A 24,169-nucleotide genomic window follows, 5' to 3' on the forward strand; every position below is an offset into this window, starting at 1 on the left:
CTTTCCAAAATATTGACAATGAATCACGAGAGGAATTTCGTGTTGAAATTTCCAGAAAGCGAAAAGGGAAAAATTGCACTCCTTTAGTAAGATAACTTTCGGGAGACTGTACGAGGGTCGCAGAGAGTACATTAAACTATTTGAGCAATTTTCAGAACGAAGGCTGGATAGAGTAGAATGCTAAGACATTAACACACACAGACACATGCACGTGTATATAAACACAGACACACATTTAATACACTATAGGTCTTCGAAGCAGCGGTGCTAAACACTTGTTAATTCGTAAGTGGTTCATGAGCTTGCAATGGTGGACTAAACAGCTGCAAACTCGTCGGGTATTGATGAAGTTGCAACTGTAGAGAGACAGTTGAAAATTCATTAGATATTATGAGCTTGCAATTGCGAGGACAAAAAATTCAGGTCTCATTATATATGAGTTTGTAATTTGAATAGACGGTTGTAACCGTAATAGTGATTTGGTGAGGCTTAGATTGTGAATACATTGCCACAGACCATTAAATAATTTATGGGGTTGCAATTATGAATTAATAATTTTAGCTGTCAGTTAAATATCACAACATAAATTAAGTAGATTTTATAGAATATTGTTGTATGAATTAGATCTAAAAACGGGTCTCTTATTCACTATGAGTTTTCATATTTGCATGTCATTGTAGCAGTGGCATATAGATGTTGAAATGTGTTTATATTTAAATATACAGATGTGTAAATGTGTATGTGAGCATACATGCATTTGCACAATGGCATCTACTTGTGGTTAATATATTAATATATATATATATATATATATATATATATATATATATATATATATATATATATATATGTATATATATATATATATATATATATATATATATATATATATATATATATATATATATATGTGTGTGTGTGTGTGTGTGTGTGTGTTTGTGTGTGCGCGCGTGTGTGTGCTGGAAGAGAGACTGAGAATAAGAAAGTAATTTTTATGGAACACCTTCTTTTAAACATGGTCTTACAAAGTTTGAACGAACCAAAGTTCCGTTATCAGGTAAAAATAACTTCGGGACTCCCACGTGTTATATACGATGTAAGGGCGTGTATATCCTTCCGCTTACATATGTGATTACATGTGTGTGTCTCTGAGTACTGGTTTATGAAAATACATAGTTTATACGTCATTTGTTGTTGTACACATGCAAACACACGCACACACACATATGTGTGTATATATATAATGTGTGTGTATGTGTATATATGTACAGTATATATATATGTATGTATGTATGTATGGGTGTGAGAATGTGTGTTTCTGCGTGGATGTGCAGCTGCTGTGTATTCATGATAGTTGTATTATGTATTTGTTTCCCAGTTATAAGTTGTATTGCCCTAAGAGGTGTTCCCGGTATCACCAGAGAAAAATACTAACTCCCTCGAAACATTCAGATAGGTCATTGAGTGCTGCTCATTTGCATATATTTTTGTGTATTTTTAAGTGCGCGCGTTGCTTTATTTTTCTTCTTTTTAACAAGGCTCACACTTTGTATGTGACAGATATACAAAGCGAAGTTGAATGTGATTACATGAAACTCGGTGCTCTCAGAAGGATTGGGAGAGCGAGATGGGCATATCTCGTATATCTGATAAGGTAAAAGGTGGGCAAAGAAGGAAATAAATTGAGTTTGATCATTGGAATAAAAAAAAAAAGAAACGTCAAAAGCAGGTTGAAACAGTTTAGCCGTATATTGAGGAAGGTAGAGAGAGAGAGAGAGAGAGAGAGAGAAGAGAGAGAGAGAGAGAGAGAGATGAAGGCAGAAGCCTCAGGCTACCAAGCCACTTGAGTACGTTCAGCTTCTCTCTCTCTCTCTCTCTCTCTCTCTCTCTCTCTCTCTCTCTCTCTCTCTCAAATCCCCGAGCAAATATACATTGCATATATGCAGAATTGTATATCGCTTGTCTAGGAATCCGAAAGGAGTGAGACATGTGTCACTTAAGCGCCGAATAAACCCACCATTGATTTCGGAAGGAGTGAATTCCATTGTTATCATTCTTCTATTGCTTCGAGGGTTATTTTTTTTTTTAAACGTTGGTTTTATTTATCTCTTTCTTTTTTAATTTTTTTTTATTTGTTTCAGTGTTTTTTTTTTTCTTCCCCACCTACTTCATTTTCTACGAGGTTTTTCACTTATGTTGTCAGTTCCTTTATGTGTTTTTTTAATACTTTTTTTTCTTGCCTCAAGATTTATTTATTACCTATTTTTTGCCCTGCTACTTTTTTTAGCTCATTTTTTGGGGGGTCCAATTGCCATCAGTGCTATCTTCTCTATCCTCTTCATTTTCTTCTTTTTTATACTCTTTCAGTTTGTCCTCTTTTTATTCCTTTTTTTCAATTCCTTTCTTCATCTTCTAGTTTTTCATGATGATGATGATTGTGATGATGATGATGACGACGAAGAGGAGAGAGAAGAATTTTCAAATTAATGGTGTGTTGTTTTTTTCTTTCTTTATTGTAGGTTGAACTTCCTTTTCTTTGGTAATTGTTACTATTTAGTAAAATAGGTGTTATCGGAATAAAACCTTGAATCGTTTAAGGGAACACTAGGGAAAATACGAATTTAATATGTATCGCGTTAGGGCGTCATAATAATAAAAATAATAATAATAATAATAATAATAATAATAATAGTATTAATAATAAAAATATTAATAATAATATTTATTAGGTAATGAGGATAATGGTACCAGTATGTGAAATAATGTGATTAATAAAAATAACTCAATGAAAATTATAATAGCTTGCGAAGCTATTTTTCAAGCTCATTCTTTTTAGCACCTATATCCTCATCACTGTTATTATTATTATTATTATTATTATTGTGTATTATTATTATTATTATTATTATTATTATTATTATTATTATTATTATTATATGCAACGTACCCTGATATTCCGATGCATTTCGTGAATATTTAACGTGTTTGTCTCACAGTGATATTTTATATAGTAAAATGAAAATCACATAGCATTTTCGGGGCAGTATGCAAGGAGGGAATTACTTAAACTTGACACTTAAATAAAATTTAACTTAAATTTAAATAGCTTAAATAAAATTTAAAATCCAATTGCGATGCAATTTTTTAGCTTGAATGTTTATGCATGTATCCGTATTGTGTTTGTAAATATATATTTGCATGTACACATGGAATGTTTTAAATGTTTTTGTGTATATTTATGCATTCATATTTTCCATACTGTTAATTGTGGATGTCATTGTCAGTATGTATATATGTATGTTTTATGCTTTTACATCTTTCACATGCACATATACACATGCATGTGTATCTCGTGTTTATATATATCGAGGTACGCTACACACACAAACATACATAAATGTGTCCAAGTGGAGGGATTTCTTCACATTATAATTAGCTCATGGTACTTCCCATAATGGCAGTTTGACTAGACAGATCCAGAAACCAATTACATGTCTTCCTTCGCAAAAATTTCTTTTAATTTTTTTTCCTTTTCTATCAGCAAGATTCTGCGATCGTACGATATTAAACCCTTAAGTACATAAGTACCACACAGCTGCTACTTATTTACTTTTTTTTTTAGAGTATGCTTAATGTTCTATATAGGTATAACCAAAGTGTCCCAACTTACCTAAGCCTAATTACCATTGCAAGGGAAGTGAAATCAAAATGATGATGGGGTCATTATTATATAAGATTATGGCGACAAATACAGTTCTCTACCATTCTACGATTTGGATAAAGGAAGTACTATTACAACAGTCACAAAATTAATGGTGGAAATAATCGGTAATTTTACTATCAATATTAATATCGATCATCACACTTAGAATGAAAATGAGAGGTATTGATTACCATAAACACTGACAAAAATAGTAAATGTTGACGATATGAGTGCCCAGTAATAATAATAATAATAATAATAATAATAATAATAATAATAATAATAATAATAATAATAATAACTTTACTATCAATGGTAATATCAATAATGGCACTTAGCAAAATTACTTTGGTATTAATCCCAATAATAATAATAATAATAATAATAATAATAATAATAATAATAATAATAATTTTACTATCAAGTGTTAATATCGATAATGACACGTAGAATAAACAACAATGAGATGTATCACAATGATAATGACAACCAAAAAACTTCACCACCTGCAGCCAAGCAGGAGGAGGAGGGGTTGTGAAATTAAGGGGCGGGTTGGAAACAGACGGAAATAACATCACTACTGATAACGGATCTGATAAAACAGAGGTCGGTGATAAAAGGGGTCAGCAGGTGCTCTGTAGATCATCTGTTTATCGAATAACTGAGTTCCAGACTTCCTCAACATCACTCGTGGTCTCTTATCGGCGGCCTTAAGACTAAATACAATTAACACATCGCAATGTCATGCCACGGAAACTGCGCCACACACGTGTCACGCTTCCACGTGACTACATTGTCTCTTTCCTTCGCAGCCAGTGAAGGTCAAGCGTTCATTTGGTATTCCGTTTGCATTACGTCGAACGGTGAAGCGCTTCTTCCGTTTTCTCTAATGCTGTGGAAATGTTTCTTACGTTTTCTTTAAACTGAGGTAAAGCGTTTCCTCCGTTTTCTCTCAACTGAGAAGAAAACCTTTTTCCCATTTTCATTGAATTGAGAGGCATAAGCTTTTCCCATTTTCATTGAATTGAGAGGTATGACGTTCCTCTCATTTTTTCCATTAAACTGAGAGTTAAACGTTTCTTCCGTTTTCATTACATTGAGAGGGGAAAACGCGTCTTCCGTTTTCATTAACTAGAAAACAAAGCAGCTTTTCTTCTCCCTTCATGTGCTAGAGGGACAAAGCTTTTCATCTCGTCCATATCTTTGTTTCTATAGATATGCCGTGTTTATAAAAATAGATGTGAATATCAGAATAGTCCAAGTTTGCAATCTCGCCGTCGGGTGGTGACCTGTGGAGAGAAGGAGAATTTGGGTACTTACTAATAATTGCATACTTTTTAACCTGAGGAGAAATTTGCATAAACATATAAAAGAATGTATGTAAGAATATGGGAGTTTCTAAGCTGAGGTCAAAGGGTCAGCAGGGAGTGTTTGTAGATATAGCAAGGTAGAAGAGGGATTAAAACCGATAAGTGGTGGGATGAAGAAGTTAAATCAGTGAAGGCAAATTGGAAATTATTTGAGATCATGTGCGGGGAAACAAGAGGATGGATGAAATATCAATCTGAAAGTTAGAGAAAAAGAAAGCAAATAATGAAAGTAGAGAGGTGAACATGAGCAAACACCTTAAGGAATTGTTATGTAAGGAAGTGAATCCAGACAGAAAGGTTAATGAGGTAATGGAGCTTTGAAAATGCATAAAGAGGGGTGGAATGAGTACTTTGAAGTTCTTGAATGCAGAAAATAGTGGAGAGGCAGAGATGAATGATGCAAGAGCAAATTGATCATGCGAGAAGTTGTTAGATTGGCTGATTTCATTGTCATCAAGTAGGAACAGATAATTTTAAAACACTTGTGCTCATTTCATGTTTTTATGTTCTCCAACTTTTCATTCTTTAAAACATAATTATTTGTTGATTTGACTTAGTTGATTTGTTACCCAATGAATTGCGTTACATTTTATCATTAACTGTTTGCATCAGTGCATCTCAAATTTATTCACACATTCAATTTTGTGCAGTCTTAGCTCTATAGTACTATTCATTTTTACTATGCTTACAGTTTACCTTGTTTGCAAATTGTAGAATACTGAAGGTTCTTTACAACGTTCCTTCGGCTTCCAACTGCGTTTCTCTCTGTCTTTTACTTTTCATCTATTCCATTTGGTCCGTTTTCAACACCAACTGTCCAATTTCAATAACTTTGCTTACTTTAATATTCAGTTTTCATTCACAAGCAAATACCTTAGTTTCAGACACACTGAGATCTCTTCTTTGTGTATTTCCCTTTACCTTCTCTTACTCCCTAATGAGCACCATATTCTTTGGAAGCTTGAATTTCAGGTCAATGGCCCCTTTGGTGGGCTTGTTCCATATGAATATATGGTTCATCTTCTGAATAATAATAATAATAATCACACTACTCACTACAACCTACGTCATTTGGATTATGTCAATCAAATCTACATGTCCCTTTCGTTTTCTCTCACCTGACGACGCGTATCGATGGTTGAAGGCTGCGCTCGATGCCGGGTCTAAGTACAGCTCCCTGGTGGCCGTCTTCTTGTGACCCGACACGTCGGCTATGCACTTGACGGTGGCCTGGTTCCGTTCGAAGTAGTCGGGCGCCGACCAGCGGATGGCCAGTGTTGATGTCACCCGGTGTCGGTTGTCGTAGTGGTCGGGGTACATGTGGAGATCCAGGTCTCTCACCTGCAAGGGAGATCGTGGGGAGGAAATGTCAGTTTCGTTTCGTTTGTAGTCTAACGGCTAAGCTTTGGAATTCTCTGCCTTGCTTCTTTGTTACCAATATTTTTTTGCTTTTGTTTTTTGTTTTTTTTGAGAGGTTTTGGGTTGCTGCTGCTTTGGCACTTCATATTTCTTGGATGTTTATTAGAAAAGGGCATGAGGTCGCTCTGTCCTGCAGCTTCTTTATATATATATATATATATATATATATATATATATATATATATATATATATATATATATATATATATATATATATATAATATATATATATATACATACAATGTATGTATATGTATAAACACATATATTTTTATATATATATGTATGTGTATATGAATGTATATATTTATGTGTGTGTGTGTGTGTGTATGTATGGTTACAGAGCTTTGGCTAAAAGGTAAAATAATAGAATAAGTTACATTGTTCTCACAACTACCTCCAGGTCACCCTCAGTTAATGTACAAGACTTGTTAACCTCCCAAGTTGGGATGCGACCTATAGCTGCCTTATACAAGACAGTTTAGTCAAAGGTTAAGGATCCTTCTTTAAAAAACAAAAACAAAAATCTGCAATCATAGACCCCTTTGGCATGCAGGGCAGGATTACAGATCAATCCCGGCAGAAGTTATGGAGACCCCACCCCTAGCTGCCCTAACTTATTTTACCACTGGGGTACGTATTGCCACTTAAAACGAGGCTAGATACCCATGCCAACTATGCCAAATGCTTGTGTATGATGGCTATACGTCTGGATAGTAACAAACATTCGACCTTGGTGAGAACAAGTACCTATACCACGAGCAGTAATGTTCTCTCCGATAATTGCACACATGGGTAATTTTTCAGATCAGTGTTCAAAATTGACCTGACGTTAAAAATCACACGTCGATTGCATGGGTGACAGTCGACTTATGCGCCTCGCTTAAGTACCTTAGGAATGTAATGCAGTTGGTGAATTTGTGACATCACACAAAACGATGGCTAACCAGGTCAATTGTAGTGTTGCACTAGTGGAGGGATAATTTAACATCTCATCACTTTAAAAAGACGTAGATGTCCGCTTAAAGTTTTACAGTGTATGTTATTTTGAGAATAATGTGATTCTCGGTGATAATATCCCTCGGTAGGTGTTACTCTTACTGGTTCAGGGATTAGCTTTAATATCGCATTTTCATTCATCAGATTATTTTCATCCTTAATTCCCCTTACATAAATCATATACTTTTTCAGTTATTCACTCGGTGATAATTGTGTCGGAATGATGGTTACGATGATGATAATTGCACCAGTTATGTTTTTATAACAATTAATTCAATCAATAAATTCGATGTTAATATAATTTCGCTGGTTAATGTCACACTATACTAATTTGGCGCCCATAGTGTTAATGTTAATGATGATATTGCTTCACTCAAGTCAGCGTTAATTGTCTTACTTTTTATAGTTATTCTGTGCCTTTGTAAATTATAATTTTACCTCACTGTTAGTTATAATCTGATGTCCCTGCAAGTCAGTGTTAATGATAATTCTATGATTCCAAAGCCACAGTTAATTATGATTTTATGTCACTAAGATCTTAGTTGATACATCAATGTCACAGTTAATTACAATTTTATGTCACTAAGATCTTAGTTAATGATACACCAAAGCCACAGTTAATTACAATTTTATGTGACTAAGATCTTAGTTAATGATACACCAATGTCACAGTTAATTCCAATTTTATGTCACTAAGATCTTAGTTAATGATACACCAAAGCCACAGTTAATTACAATTTTATCTCACTAAGATCTTAGTTAATGATAAACCAAAGCCACAGTTAATTACAATTTTATGTCGCTAAGATCCTAGTTAATGATACACCAATGCCACAGTTAATTACAACGTCATGTCACAAAGATCTCAGTTAATGATGATGTCACAACAGTGATGTCACTGTTAATGGCAACACTCTCCCCATAGTGTCACCCTGCATCATACCACTTCAGTGTTGATGTCACTATATTCACACAAAACGTTACTCGCAACGACGTCACTTTTATTGTCGAAAGAAGCCGCAGATATTGGTGAAATACCAAAAATTCAAAGAAAATCTCTTCTCCTCCACAGAAAGCCTTTGCCTTTAAAAGAATCTCGGGCATGAGGACGAAAATAACCATCATTTAAGATAACGTGTAACCCAGAGAGACCGCAGACAACGGCGCGTCGGGTTCTTGAATTTCATTCTCTCTCAAAATTGTTTTCTTCTTCTTTTGGTTGAAGCTCTTATAAGTTCATTCGTGATTTCTGAGCCTAGTAGTTAAACTGTCATTTACTCGATAATTATTATTTTATGTTATTGCGACACAAAGAATTGAATTAAAATGTTTATATAGCACCAGAACAATTCCTAACGCCTTGGGACTGAATGTCAGACTCTTGAGTTTCCTTCCATTAACTTGAAAATTGTTTGGGATTAACGGGTTTTCGTACGCCTATTTATCATCACCGCATTTTTATTTAATTACTTTGATTTAATTATAAAATTATTCATCGTATTTTTATTTAATTATTCTTTATTTAATTTTATTCATAAAACTCAGTTGCTGTTGCCATCAACTGAAACGTTTTTATTTAGTTTCCAAACGATTGTTTACTAAACGTTCTTTCAGAGTCAAATGTTACGAGGCAAAATTTTCTCTTACTTGCAGTAGTAGACTCTCTCTCTCTCTCTCTCTCTCTCTCTCTCTCTCTCTCTCTCTCTCTCTCTCTCTCTCTCTCTCACACACACAGACACAAGATTGTGATAAAAATGATGGTGCTTGCTGCGGCATCATATTCCCAGATTTCATCTTTTTTACCATTAAAGATCATGGTTGTAAGTCAGTCCACTTCTCCATGTTCGTGTTTGTTCCGTTTTTTTTTATTGTGAAACCTATCTCTTATTTTGTGGTTGTTCCTGTTTCCCTTTAGTATCGCTGAGACAGTTAGCTAGGAATGATGTCAAACTACCAGTCCTCTGATGAGTCCCAGAGTCGTAAATAGCTTTAGAACTGAAGGAATAATCCATGTATATTGTAAATATAATATATATATTATATATATATAAAATTGTGTGCACTTGTTTGTATATGTTTATGTGCCACGCTCATATACTGTACATATACATACTTATGTGGCGTATTAAATACCGTATACAGTCAAAACGAAAATATCCAAAGCAATAACATTAGCGATAAAGGATAGGAAAAGAGGTTATTATGTATCCAGCATGAAGCTGTGCGGGTCATAAAGTTTTGTATAACCGCGAAATCCGCTGGGAAGGAATCGTAGGAAAAGCGTCGGAAGAAAAGGCGATCAGAGTTTAAACTGAAGTTGTGCCACAGTCTTGAATTGCAGCCTGTAAATTATGCTAAGGTAAGTATGTGATGCTGCATAATTAATGGTATATATGCACAAATACTTGCACGTTGGGTTTAATGCGATGACAGCAAGACAAACTGTACATTACCTATCTGTTATTGTTATTATTATTATTATTATTATTATTATTATTATTATTATTATTATTATTATTATTATTATTATTATTAAAATAGTTTTTTACCAGACCACTGAGCTGATTATCAGCTCCCACAGGGCTGGCCCGAAGGATTTGTTTTTATTTATATTTTTTATCTATATTTTGTCAGTCAAATTACAGTTTTTCAGAAACTTTATAATTGGGTTAATTTCAAATGTTAAAGTTTCTGGCAAAATTTCCATGATCGATTTATTTCCAAAACTTCATGTTCGCTGCTGATTATACTTCGGGCGTTCACACAATAAATGTTTAACTGTTATCATTACTTTACATTTGAGCATTCAGGAGCAAGGTTACATGGATTATTCAATAGGTGTCCGTGTGTCAGACGAGAATGGCCTATTCGGAGACGTGTCAGAATTACTTGCGTATGTCTCTGCTTTTGTGATGAACTCCATTTTCCAACACTAGGTTTTTTTTTTTTTTAATTCATTACTTTCAGGTCATTCATTCCGTATATTTTGCCATTTTTTTATAATACTTATTTTTATGTGTTATATAATCATTAATATGGATATTTCCATTTGATTTTGTCATATGGGTTACTTCTTTGGCTGCTTTATTAGCCTCTTCATTTCCTATGACCCCAGTATGGGCAGGGATCCAACATATTTCCATATTTTTCCCATCATTATATAATTTATAGAGTAATAGCGTAATTTGTTGTACAATATGATTTTTGGGTTTGTAACTTTGAATAGCTTCTGTAGCGCTTCTCGAGTCGCTAAAATCATAAAATTATTGAATGATGTTTCTTTAAGTATTTTTATGGTTAATGCAATTCCACACAACTCTGCTATGACTACTGAGGGATCATCAGGTAGAGAGATTCGATACGTTTTCTCTTGGGACACTGCTCCTTATCCCACTCCGTATTGTGATTTAGATCCGTGTGTATATTGCGTAATGTAAACCTTTTAGGCTTATATGTTCCATTGTATGTTGTTTATGGTGTTCTGGGGTATGTGAACAGTTGTTTGATAAATATTTTAAGGGCGCAAATTCTTATTTTATTCTTAGTCCAAAGAGGTGGTAGCTTTACTATTGAAGGTAACTATATACTCGTATTTATGGTCAGTGACTCAAACAATCTTTTAGCTCTAACTGGGAAAGGTGTTGAACAACTGTTTATAAATATATCTCTTAATTCAAATAATTTTTTGCTGGTGAATCACTTGTCTGAATTCTTGAGGCACTTTTCATTATTATTAATTATCTATGGAGAGACAGTGGTGGTTCACTACATTAACTTGTAAAGATGAGGTTGGTGATGGTCCACAGGCTCATATTCTAAGGCCTTCCTTGTGAATTGGATCTAACGTTTTCTGCGTTGCGTCTGATGCTGAGCCATAGATTTCGCTTCCAGATCATCGAGAGCAGACAGACAACACCATTGTTTATAGAGAGCAGTAGTGGTTATGCCTATTGATCCTGCTAGTATTGATAGCTTTTTAATTAGATTTAATGCTCTTTTACATTTTGATTTCAAATGCTTTTTGGCAAATTGGTATAGTATGATTTCTGGTTTTTAAATCTATTTCTTCACCTTTTTATCTATAGAAAAGTTAAAGCCGACAGATTAAACCCATTTATTTATTTTATTATAGTTTTATTAATGATTCGTTCTGCATGCTTTATGATCATCTATTTTATTATAGTTTCATTAATGATTCGTTCTGCATGTTTTATGCGAGATGCTGAATAATTTGTGGCAAAATCATTCCTATGCAGGTTACTTTTAATTCCAATAGGTTGTTAGGTAGGTGAGGTTCAGTTAAGTTTTAGTTTTCTGTAAAAGAAAACTATTGAGATGGCTATTTGTCTGTCCGTCCGCACTTTTTCTCTCCGCCCTCAGATCTTAAAAACCACTGAACCTAGGGGGCTGCAATTTGATATGATGATCATCCACCCTCCAATTATCAAACATACCAAATTACAGAACTGTAGCCTCAGCAGTTTTTATTTTATTTAAGGTTAAAGTTAGCCATAATCGTGCTTCTGGCAACGCAACACAGGCCACCACGACCTGCCGAGAGTTTCATGGGCCGCGACTCGTGCACCATTATACCGAGACCACCGAAAGATAGATCTATTTTCGGTGGCCTTGATTATACGCTGTAGCGGCTGTATAGAAAACTCGATTGCGCCGAAGAAACTTCGGCTCATTTTTCACTTGTTATTGCATTTAAGGAACATTAGAGCGTACGTAAATGACAACATGTTCGCTTTGTGTGACAAATTTTAACATAGTGATCGAATTCGATATTAACTGTCTAGAGATGCGAAGAGTAGATTAGGTTAGCTAGTTTGAGATATTTCTAGTAATTATGCATTACTGCGAATGATCATGTTTACCGTAAAAGGTATAAGGGGGTCTTTCTTATCGAACTGATTCTCGCCTCAGATTGAGCACATTTTTCTGCTTCTTGAATCGTGAATTAAATCAAATCTGATCGTAAATACTCCTCCGGTTGTTTATATTTTTATTATATTTTATTAATGTCTAGGCAGTAGACTATAAGATCGAGGAAATAGTATGGAAAAGGCTGTTAACTAGGAAGGAAAAACAGAAGCATTAAGAGGATCCCAAAGCTTTCCGCGCAGAAAGTACTTACGTATAAATTAATTCATAAAGATTTAGGCTCCTCCAAGAGCGTCAATTAAACCCTAAAACGGGACTCTTTTTTTTTTTTTTTAATGATGATAACAGTGTTATCATCAGGCACATCTTACTGACTCGTATCATCTCATACATTCTGTTGCCCAGTCTTTGTTTTAAAATATGACTTTGTAAATAAGTTTAAGGTTTATAACGCCAATTTTGCGGGCTTGAGCAAATCTTACCGCCGTCAAGAACAAGTTTCTTCAAACGATACGATCGTGAAAGAGTAAAAGGAGCTATCGCAGCTATCGTACAGCATTCCATACAAGATTATAACAGAGTAACAGGATGTGTTGTGATTATAAATGGTAATATGCAGTGGTACCCGGAAAGATCGTTCAGTCTCCGGAACGACAGTTATTCCTAGACTTACTAAGTAAGTCTTCCAGGGATTTTCGTAATAACAGTAATTCAGTGAGTCGTTTGAATTCCTATTTTTTTTTTCTTTTAGATGGTTCTTGTAATGTTTTGCTGTCTGGTGTTCATTGATAATGCGCTGGGTGTCTTATCTCGTTTAACATTAACGTAAAACCGAGGAGTTTTTCTATTCTTTTTTCATTCGCTGCATTTTAATCGTTATTGCTATGATATTGCAATTTTTAGGGTAATTAACTTCATTAACAATGTGGCAACTACAACGTTACAATTTTCTTCTATATGTTCTATTTAAAACTGGAATGGCTTTAAATTAACATTAGCAGCATTTTTTGTTTTTCTGAAACGTAATTACTTTAATTTTCTTATATTCTTTTTTTATTCAATTTACTTAGACTCTTATTATTGTTTTTCTGTTTAATTTTTATTCCAAGTGATTGACCGTGATTAGTATAAAAGAGGTTCTTAATTTGGTTCAAACCTTAATTTCAATAATTCTCATTTTATTTTAGTTCGTTTTACATAAACCTTATTTCATAAAAAGCTATTTTTTGCACAATACTAAAAACAAACCTAGACTTCATTTGATTCACCTCTCTCTCTCTCTCTCTCTCTCTCTCTCTCTCTCTCTCTCTCTCTCTCTCTCTCTCTCTCTCTCTCCACTGAGCTTGAAGTGAACGGTAATGATAATGAGGTGTCTTTTATAGTCGACAATAAAATAATAAAAATGGAATCATTAGTGCTTTTTCAAAAGTGTTTGTGCGCATACTGTGCTACTAGGGAGACCGTAGGCAGAGGAACACATATTGAAAAGTTATGGACCCCTTGGTGAGAGGAAATGCCCATAAATGCCAGAACAGCCTCTTCTCTCGAGGTCAGTGGTAACCATCTTTTCACTGCTGTGAAATACAGTGTGAAGAAAATCAGTGTATTCTTGTTTCTCTTCGCGGTGTGGAAGGCACCAAATTGCTTGACATTGGGTTTGCAGTCCATACCCTTTTCTTGATATTAAAAACTGAATGAAAAAATACTAAGTCTTGGGTTTTGAATGTGCGTGGATGTGGAAGACAAGAGAATGACGGTATTAGATTTTTATTTATATAAGGTACTTACAAGACGAAGGTGAACGGGCAATGTGTGCAAAGAGTGGAAGGACAAAGACTCGGCTTAAGCTCCAACAGCAGCAACAACAACAACCCAAGAAGTTGCAGCAGTTAATATGGATGGTGTGAGAGTGGAAGAAACTAATTTGTATAGGTGTTTAATACTAACTATATCGGGACGACAGAAGACGTGAGTCACAAGATAAGAAGGTAGCAGGATGTGTGCAAAAGATCCGGAAAAAACCTCGAGTGTCTAAGAAAACGAAGGATAGAATTTAGGAATGTATTATTGAGCCAACTTCTGTTTATGGTAGTAAAGTGTGTGTTTTGAATACAAAAAAAAAAAAGAAGAGAGGTTGAAGCTATACAGTAGAGCTGAATTATTTTAATTATATATATGTGGCATAAGATGAGTTTAAAATGGTTGTTAGAAAATATGGAAATACACTGAAAAAATGCTGGATAGAAGGGTGGTAGAGATGTACTGAAACAAGAAAAATGCATGCCAGTTTCTTGGCGCCAGTCGAGTTTCTCTACTTTGTATAATCACTGAAGCCGGAAAATAGATCTATCTTTCGGTGGTCTCGGTATAACATGTATGAGCCACGGCCCAGAAACTTAACCACGGGGCAGTGGTGATGGCTCATCCTATCGTTGCCAGATGCACGATTATGACTAACTTTAACCTTTTAAATGGGGGCCAGGGGTTATTGAGGCTAGAGGGCTGTAAATTTGGCAACGTTTGATGACGGGGAGGGTGGATGATCAACATACCAACTTGCAGCCCCTAGCCTCAGTAGTTTTTAAAATTCTGAGGGAATGGACAGACAAAGCTTTGGTACAATAGTTTTCACAGCAAAAACTAAAAAGGAGTCTAAATATCCAGGAAGAATGAGAGTGCATGATAAAGAGGTAAATGGCAGTTTGTGACGAGGGGCTCTATTCACTGTTGATGAGGCTTCGTGAACTTGGATGAGGTGACTAATGTTGTGGAAATGTTCTGCACATGGAGGTCGTCAACAATTCAGCAATTAAGGTATGAATGTGGCAGAGAGAGAAAGAGAGAGAGAGGGAGAGATCAAAAAGTCTTTCACCAGGACCTGCTTTCAATCTACACCATTTTTAGATGATGCCTCTTTAACCTTTTTGAGAGTTTCAGCTTCTTCACAGCATTAAGGCATCATGCAAGGAATTCGGAAAATTTCCTTAGTGGTAAAGATTGAAATCCTTCTCTAATATACTCGTATAATATTAGCCATTACTCTTAGTTTTATTGCTGTCTTACATTGCGGCCCAGGAGACGGTAGAACGGTCGCGGGAATAGCTATTGATTTGCCATATCGAGGGATTTCGCTCAGCCTCCAGAAACACCCCCCTCCTCCTCCCCTCCACACCTCTCCCCTAAACAGATAAAATTGGCTCTGTGTCAGTGTCTGTGATTGTCACAATAAATGATGTTGAGAGTAATAAGATATATGGTTCTGTTGTAGTGTTTACGTTTCCCGTTGATGCCAGAGGTTATTAGTTGAATCATTACTGGAAATTTGTTTCTCCTAAAATTGAGGCCAGAAAAAAGCGGCTATTGAAGAATTCATACAGTTATCAGGATTCATAGAGTAACTACTGTATGTTCCCTTTATACTACTCTGTAACTACGGTTAGTACAAAATCCCCTAAGAAATTTATTGCGGTATTAAAAAATCTTTGAATTCTGCAAAATTTCACGCAAGGGAAATCAATAAACCAAGTAATGGATTCTTCCATTCGACTGTTTTCCTTCACCCTAATAAACTGCCAGAACACAACTCTATGGTTTTTTTTGTTGTCGTTGTGGGGGAGGTTTAGATACCATTCTTATATTATTTTCTAATAGGTCTGATTTGTTTAAGATATGATTAGGTTGCCTCTCCAGCTATCTTTCTCATGTCAGAAAAGATAATCATTGTCCTGATTCTTGTGTTAGAAAGAATGGTCGCTTGGTTAAAGAATTTTCCTCGATTACATTTTTATTCATTTATTAATTTTCTGATTTATCTGTTTTTCTGATCTCTTTCTGTATTCCCCATTACTTTCTGTTACTTCTTTGGAATGACCGCCATATTCTTTGGAAGCTTGAGTTTCAAGTCAGTGGCCCCAGTGGGCTTGAATAGGGTTAATTTGCTGATTAATAATAATAATAATAATAATAATAATAATAATAATAATAATAATAATAATAATTATAATAATAATTTCTTTATACCATTTATTTGGAGACACTGAAGATAATAATAATAATAATAATAATAATAATAATAATAATAATTTCTGTATACACATTTATAGAGACACTGGGAAGATGATAATAATAATAATAATAATAATAATAATAATAATAATACAATAATAATAATAATAATAATGGTAATAATAATTTCTTCTAAGCCATTTATTTGGAGGCACTGAAGACCTTAAAAGCGTTCCAGATGCATTCTTTAGCTGGATCAGAGAAACTCGCGTGTAGGGAACATAGATAAGACTGTTCCCTAATACCATTTAATCCTCTCTCCTCTAAAAGGCTGGACTAACGCTTCATTAGAGGGATAGGATCCTTTTTTTTTTTTTTTTTTTTTTTTTACCTTTCCCTCCCCTGCTTTCCTTTCGTGCTCTGTCGATCTTGCATAAAAAGACATCGCCATAGAAAGTGATAATTTGGATTTTTCATTATTCTAACCCCAAGGAATTTCCTTTTAAAACATCAACTTTTTGACATGATATGCTGTATTTACCTGTTTTTTATTTTTTTTTTATTCGTTACACCGTCATCTCCCAAACTCAACAATAAACAAGTAAAAACTGCGCCGAAGAACAATCAAGTTTTCTGAATATCGTATAATCAAGGCCACTGAAAATAGATCTGTCTTTCGGTGGTCTCGGTATAATGCTGTATGTGCCGTCAGTGCACCTCACGTTATGCACCGTAGGCATTACTTAAGGTTGTTTGCAGCACCCCTTCGGTCCCTAGCTGTAACCCCTTCCATTCCTTTTACTGTAAGCTATTCATATTCTTCTGTCTTCCATCTTACTTTCCACCCTCTCCTAACTATTGTTTCACGGTGTAATTGCGAGGTTTTTTTCCTGTTAAACCTTTAAAACCTTTTAACTCTCAATCTCCGTTTCAGCGCTGAATGACTTCATAGGTCCCAGCGCTTGACTTTTGGCCTAAATTTTATATCCCATTCCATTCACCGGCAAGATAAATCAAGACAGATTCTTCATAGAACGAATTATTATTATTATATTTACCTTGCGTCCGTTGATCTCCCAGGTGAGGTCTGCCCTAGGCTTGGCATTCCTGGCGGTGCAGTTGAGGTCGATGGTGTCACCAGCGCGGTACAAGGGGTTCTCCGGGTAGGCGAATGTTCTGATCTCCACTCTTTCCGGAGGCACTGCAAAAGAAGTTATTCTTCATGAAGAAATGAGTGGAGGCGAAATACTATATATGTATATATATACCTATATATGTTATTATATATACGTATATGAATAAAAGCACGTTAAAAGAAAGAATATTGTAATATATATACAACATATATATGGATATATTACATAATATATATATATATATATATATATATATATATATATATATATATATATATATACATATATATATATATATATATATATATATATATATATATATATATATGTATATATATATATATTTATATATATAATATGTATATATATTACCTAAGTCACACTTATTACTCAGACTTTCCGAGCAACTGGTGCCAGCCAGTGCTCAGTCATTGCTGACGCTCGAAGTACCTGGTACCAACCAATGCTCAGTCACTACTAACGCTCAGGCGTGCATACCTAATGTCCAGTCACAGCCAGTTCATACTCATTGCTCAGCAATACCCAATTCAGTAACATAATTGAAGCTCAATATTCATTTATTCTCAACGAAAGTGGCTTTTAAAAATCGATTTTAACAGTTTAATCTTTTCAGACTACATTTGGAGAAGTTGAAAACGATGAACAATGCAAGCTGCAGCCAACAAAACATTTTAAGATTATTTTATTGTCATTGGAGTACGGCAGATATATCAAGCCTAATTATGCTAAACTGGTACTAATATATTCCTGTACAGGATGTCAAAGAAAAGGGCATAATTCCACGTTTCAGGAGTGAACGGTGTAAACCAATAATTGAACTTTATTGCTCTTAATTTTGTGGTTCCTAAAAAGCACCTGTAGAGATAATGTGTACAGCTCCACCAAATGTGATGACGCTGTGTAATTACCGTACAAGTCTAATTATATGCAGCTTTAATTACTTGTAAAATGAACGGGAAACCTTTGACCGAAAGTATCCGTCACCTCAGCGAAGTTAGAAGTCTTATTTAACTGCTTAATAACCAAAATGAAATCACTCTTTTAGTTTATATCATTCATTGTTTTTCTTTCCGGTGTGAAAGCAAATATGTTTAACATTCTACAGTCCACGAGGGATAACAGATAGACAAAAAGAGAGAGAGAGAGAGAGAAATTGGAACAAGAATCTCACGCTACTTTTTCCCCATTGCAAGATCTAGAGGAAGTTTGTCAAGCGAATGTGCGTCCCCCTAGCGCCACCCGAATCAACTAAGGGACCCCTGGTGGCGAACACGAGACTCCCATCTCCTTGCTAGAGAGTCCTTGCGACTCTCCCCCGGCGCGGTTGTTATCGAACATTCAGGGAGAGACTGATATTTGCATTCTATTGTATAGCCATTTTTTTTTTTTTTTATGCTCCCTTCCCTCTAATAATGCTCCAGCGGTGATGCTGATAGGAAAAGACGGCGATGCAAATGAAATTTACCAGGACTGCTGGCGTGTATGTGTTGGTTCACATAAATGGGGGAGTCTTTGTATGTTCTGACTGATATTAATGAACAGTAGTTTGGTGGTGTCCTCGTAACCGGAATGATTCGACGATGCATTAACAAAAGTAATGGTTAACAAATGTTATTTCTCTCCTTCCTCTAGTTGTAGGTATGTTTTTATCATGTACTAGTGTACTTGTCTCTTCAAAAATGAAGGTAATATTTTAATTAATTTCACAGTTGCTGCGTGCTTAAAAGTATACTGTGTAACGGTTATCAAGTTCCCTTGCATTATCTTGTTTAGGGTTTCGTTATGATTAAACTTAGTCTATTCGTCACAGGCTGTCTCGCTGAAACATAAATATATGGATGCACATTACATTTTTACAGTATTTTATGATATATAACCCCTTGATAAATGTATAGTATATGAAATAAATTATAACGGTAGCATGGAGAGTCTCTTGTGTTCTGACAGTGCTACATTATTAGGAAAAACACGATTTTCAAAGTAGATCATACGAAATATTTACCCGTGAAAGAGAAACTGAGAAAGGAAAAAGTATCAGATCATAACTTATGTCCAGAATAGATGGAAGAGTAAGTTGATAGATGTAATGTAAGAAAATACTCGTAGTGGCTGTAAGAGTACCTGATCGTTACATGGTTGAAGCGAAAGCGGAATTAGGAGATAGTTTTAGTTGGAAAGGAGGGACCCAGAATGTGGCCTAGAAATATATTCAAAGTGAAAATGGCCCAAATGGAGAAGGATATTAATGTTAAAATTACCTGCAAATGAATATGTGCTGTATGGAAACAGTGCAGTTTAGTCGATACAAAAGCGAAAAGAATCAAGAGTGTTTATAAGCACATGGAGAGAAAATATCATTGAGTTTATGATGCAGCAGCTTAGAGTTACACAGGATTACGTGCAAGATGCTGTGGTGTGGATGGTAAGTGTTACTGAGTAGGCCACCCGGGATTCGCAAGTTATATCTGGATGAGGGAATTCTGTCAAAGAAATGAATGAATGACGAGTAAAGGAAGAGGTAATAAAGATTATTTCGATACATACAAGGGGAATAAATTACCAATGAACAGAGTAAAACACACAGAAGGACTGACTGGGGAAGAATAATGCATGTCCAGGCAAGGAGAACTGTGTATAGGTCTGTTATGTTTTATGAAGAGTAAGCTTGGAAATTTGCGAATGAAGGGAACCCCTACATGTCAAACCAAGACTTTGAAGAAGTTTGTTAGCGTTGGTGGAGACACGATTTTGAGGGTGCTGAGTATGTATGGCTTTAAAAACAATTTGTTGAAACCTATTAAAATTCTTTACTATTAAAGTGAAACATATATTCGAATAACAGACAAAAGAGTAACTGGTTTGGTGTAAAAGTGGACCTGGGACAGTGATGCGTTATGGATCCCTGGCTTAAAATATAAGTTTCTGAAAGCTATTAAAATTCTCTGGTATTAAGGTGAAACGAATGTTCGACTAATGGACATAAGAGTGACTGGTTTGGTGTAAAAGTGGGCCTGGGACAATGATTTATCATGGATCTCTGGCTGATTAATATTTTCATGAATGGAGCGAACCAAAAGCCAGGCAGTACAGGAGATGTTACGCAAATGATAGAATAAGAAAGTTTCGTGAATGGAGTATTGGGTGGCTGATGTCCACAGATGATTCAGTGTTGATTGAGGATAGTGAAGAGAGACAGCAGGAACTAGTGCCGCATGTTGAAAGTATTTGCAACAGGAGGAAGCGTAAAGTGAATATAAACGAAAGTACGGTTATGAGGGTATTTGAAAGAAGGATAATTGAATGTTTATATGAATGGAGTGGAAAGAAATTAAATTATATAATGATATATATATATATATGTATATATATATATATATATATATATATATATATATATATATATATATATATGAGTAAATGTAAACGGATTTATATTATCTGTGTCACATAGAATATTCAGTTCAGTGCTTGGAGGTGAAGCTTGGAAATGAATAAAAAGACGGAAGAGTCCCAGAGTTGTGCATCTGTTGTACGTTACCCCTTTGTTGTTGATCCTTCCGATCGTAATCACAAGTGTTTGCCCAAACCTAAAGCCTTGATTTCATAACGTCTGCGGGGCTCTTAGCTGTTATTTTGAATCCATTATGAAAACAATGTCTACCTCGTCATCATCTTAGATGTTTTTAACTCCACTAGCTGAAGTGTTTTGATGTATACACGTTTTCTATGAAACCTTGTGTCTGGTATTTTGATCATCGGCAATCTTTACCAGCTGTTTTACCAGTAGGATACTAACGTCGGGTTGTACGAAGCTTATTGGCATTTACGAAGCTTTTGAAATTCCGTCAAAAAGCCGTAATAGCTAAGCTCCACACAATAGATGTTAGTTTTCTGAAATGAAAGCTTACAGCTGGCTGTCTGTCCGTCCTCACTTTTTCTGTCCGTACTTTTGTCCAATTAGATATCTAAATTACTGAGGCAGAGGGCTGCAAATTGGTATGTTGATCATCCACCTCCAATCATCAAACATAGCAAATTGCAGCCCCTTTAGCCTCAGTAGTTTTTATTTTATTTAAGGTTCAGTTAGCCATAATCGTGCTTCTGGCAACGATATAGAAAGGCCAATACCGCAGGCAAAGTTTCAATTGGGCCGCAGCTCATACAGCATTATACCGAGACTACCGAAAGATAGATCTATTTTCGAGGGCCTTGATTATACGCCTTACAGAAAACTCGACTGCGCCGAAGAAACTTCGGCGCATTTTTTACTTGTTTTTTATTGAGTTTCCCAAGGTGTCCCTGTTCCTCATAGTATCTCTCTGTATTCTGTTATCCGCTCTACCTTTCCACCTTTTTAACGTGACTTTTCACACCTACAGAAGTGTCATCCTCACATATATTAATGATTTAATCTTCACAAAATCTGTTGCTTCTCCTTTGTAAGTGTCCTTGTCCTTATCCTCAAGCCTTAGCGAATATTACCTTACTGTTGATATTGATCGCTGGCTTGACAGACGGAACTGAGTACAGTATTTGTTCTGAGCCTTGTTGTTTGTTTTCTTCAGTGTGGTGTTAGGATCAGTTTCCAGGGCTGCACTTCTGTTTTCAGCCTCCATGTTCCTGCATCTCAATTTTAGTTATTATTCGTTTATGTTTTTATTTGATATCAGTTATATTTATTTGATATCATTTATATTTATTTGATATCAGTTATATTTGTTTGATATCAGTTATGTTTGTTTGATATCAGTAATATTTATTTGATATCAGTTATATTTATGTCATATCGTTTATATTGATTTGATATCAGTTATACCAGCATCTCCAATAAGCATTTACTTCTATGTACCACAAGCTTGCTCGTGGTTCAAAAAGATCTTGACTTTATCCGTAAAAATCAGTTTGTTGATTAGAAGTAACTGGGTGTAAATATTCCACGTATCTATGAATAAAAGTCCAATCTCAAAGCCTTCGAAATTATTAGGCAACCGAATTCTTCAAGCTTTGACTCACTTCCGGTTTTTGAAAGGCCAGCCCTGTAGGGGGCTAGTGCCGTCAGTGCACCTCATGCGGTGCACTGTAGGCATTACTTTAGGTTCTTTGCGGCATCCCTTCAGTCCACAGTTCCAACTCCTTTCATTCCGTTTACTGTACCTCAGTTCATATTCTTTTTTCTTCCATCTTAGCTTTCACCCTCTTTTAACGATTGATTCATGGTGAAGCTGCGAGGTTTTCCTTCTGTTATACCTTGCAAACCCTTTTATGATCAATATCCGTTTCAGCGCTGAATGACTTCATTTGTCCCAGCGCTTGGCCTTTATCCCAAATTCCATATCCTATTCTATTCTATTCTGAAAGGCCAGATGGCCAAGCCCAGTCTTCTGTGTACACAAAACTTGGGACGTTGTTTTTCTCGGGTGGGGTGGGGAGAGGGGGGGCCTCAGTTCTTCCGGAAGAGATGGGACAGGTAACTTGGTACCTGTTTTAGTTTTCTGTAAAAGAACAGTATCGAGGTGGCTTTGTCTGTCCGTCCGCACTTTTTCTGTCCGCCCCCAGATCTTAAAAACTGCTGAGGCTAGAGGGCTGCAAATTGGTATGTTGATCATCCACCCTCCAATCATCAAACACACCAAATTGCAGTCCTCTAGCTTCAGCAGTTATCATTTTATTTAAGGTTAAAGTTAGCCATGATCGTGCGTCTGGCACCGCTATAGGTGCCGACAACACAGGCTACCACCGGGCCGTGGTTGCGAGTTTCATGGGCCGCGCTCATACAGCATTACACCGAGACCACCGACAGATAGATCTGTTTTTGGTGGCCTTGATTATACGCTGTACAGAAAACTCGATTGTGCCGAAGAAACTTCGGCGCATTTTGTACTTGTTTTACCTGTGGCCGGAGAAAACGAGAGCAGGAATGGGGAAGGTGAATGAATGAGTTAGGTCTTGGTTGCACTTCAGTTCTTAATTACTTCGTGGAGATTGGGAGCTCAAGTCTACTCTTTCGGTCGCTTCTTATCCTTTCTTTTGAGTTCAGAAACGCCATGCCGTTCTGTGTTTACAGAGTATTTTTAATTTCAATCATTCTTATATTGTTTTTAATCTTTTACCTTTATTTTTATCAGTTGACTGAGTAGAGCACAACACATAGGAAAAACACACACACCTAAATTTTATAATATATATATATATATATATATATATATATATATATATATATATGTGTGTGTGTGTGTGTGTGTGTGTGTGTGTGTATATGTGTATTATAAAAAGCTTTTATGTATGTATATATGTGTATATATATATACATACTGTACATACATATACTGTATATATATAGTAGTATATATATATATATATATATATATATATATATATTATATATATATATATACATTATAGCGTACACGGTAAACTAATAGTTATGCTATATGTGCGTGAGTTTAATTAAACAGCTTAGTAGAATTAATTCGCTGAATGTATTAAACTACCTGGACGCGGTACAGCTGTGTAATCACCATGAAAGCTGATGTACGTGGGTTGGCAAGGATGGGGGGAGAGGAGGGAGGGGGTGTTGGTTAGGGTGACGAGATTGGGTGAAGGGAATAAACTACAGTACTCAGGATCTA

General features: G+C 35.5%; 2 protein-coding genes across 3 annotated transcripts in view; one reads left to right on the forward strand and one right to left on the reverse strand.

Moving 5' to 3' along the window:
- Window positions 1–24,169, forward strand: part of l(3)02640 (porphobilinogen deaminase-like protein l(3)02640) — a 327,247-nt gene that overhangs the window by 25,929 nt on the left and 277,149 nt on the right. The window lies entirely within an intron of this gene.
- The window catches only part of LOC136834294 (uncharacterized), a 269,565-nt gene continuing 249,649 nt past the window's right edge, over window positions 4,254–24,169 (reverse strand). For both annotated transcript variants that reach the window (XM_067096681.1, XM_067096680.1), the window contains 3 exons: window positions 17,442–17,584; window positions 6,192–6,414; window positions 4,254–4,992 (listed from right to left, as the gene is read on the reverse strand). In XM_067096681.1, the coding sequence (XP_066952782.1) occupies window positions 4,913–4,992; window positions 6,192–6,414; window positions 17,442–17,584 (446 nt within the window). In that variant the 3' untranslated portion in view covers window positions 4,254–4,912. The remainder of the gene's footprint in view (window positions 4,993–6,191; window positions 6,415–17,441; window positions 17,585–24,169) is intronic.

This window comes from Macrobrachium rosenbergii, chromosome 53, assembly GCF_040412425.1.
Source record: "Macrobrachium rosenbergii isolate ZJJX-2024 chromosome 53, ASM4041242v1, whole genome shotgun sequence".
NCBI lineage: Eukaryota > Metazoa > Arthropoda > Malacostraca > Decapoda > Palaemonidae > Macrobrachium > Macrobrachium rosenbergii.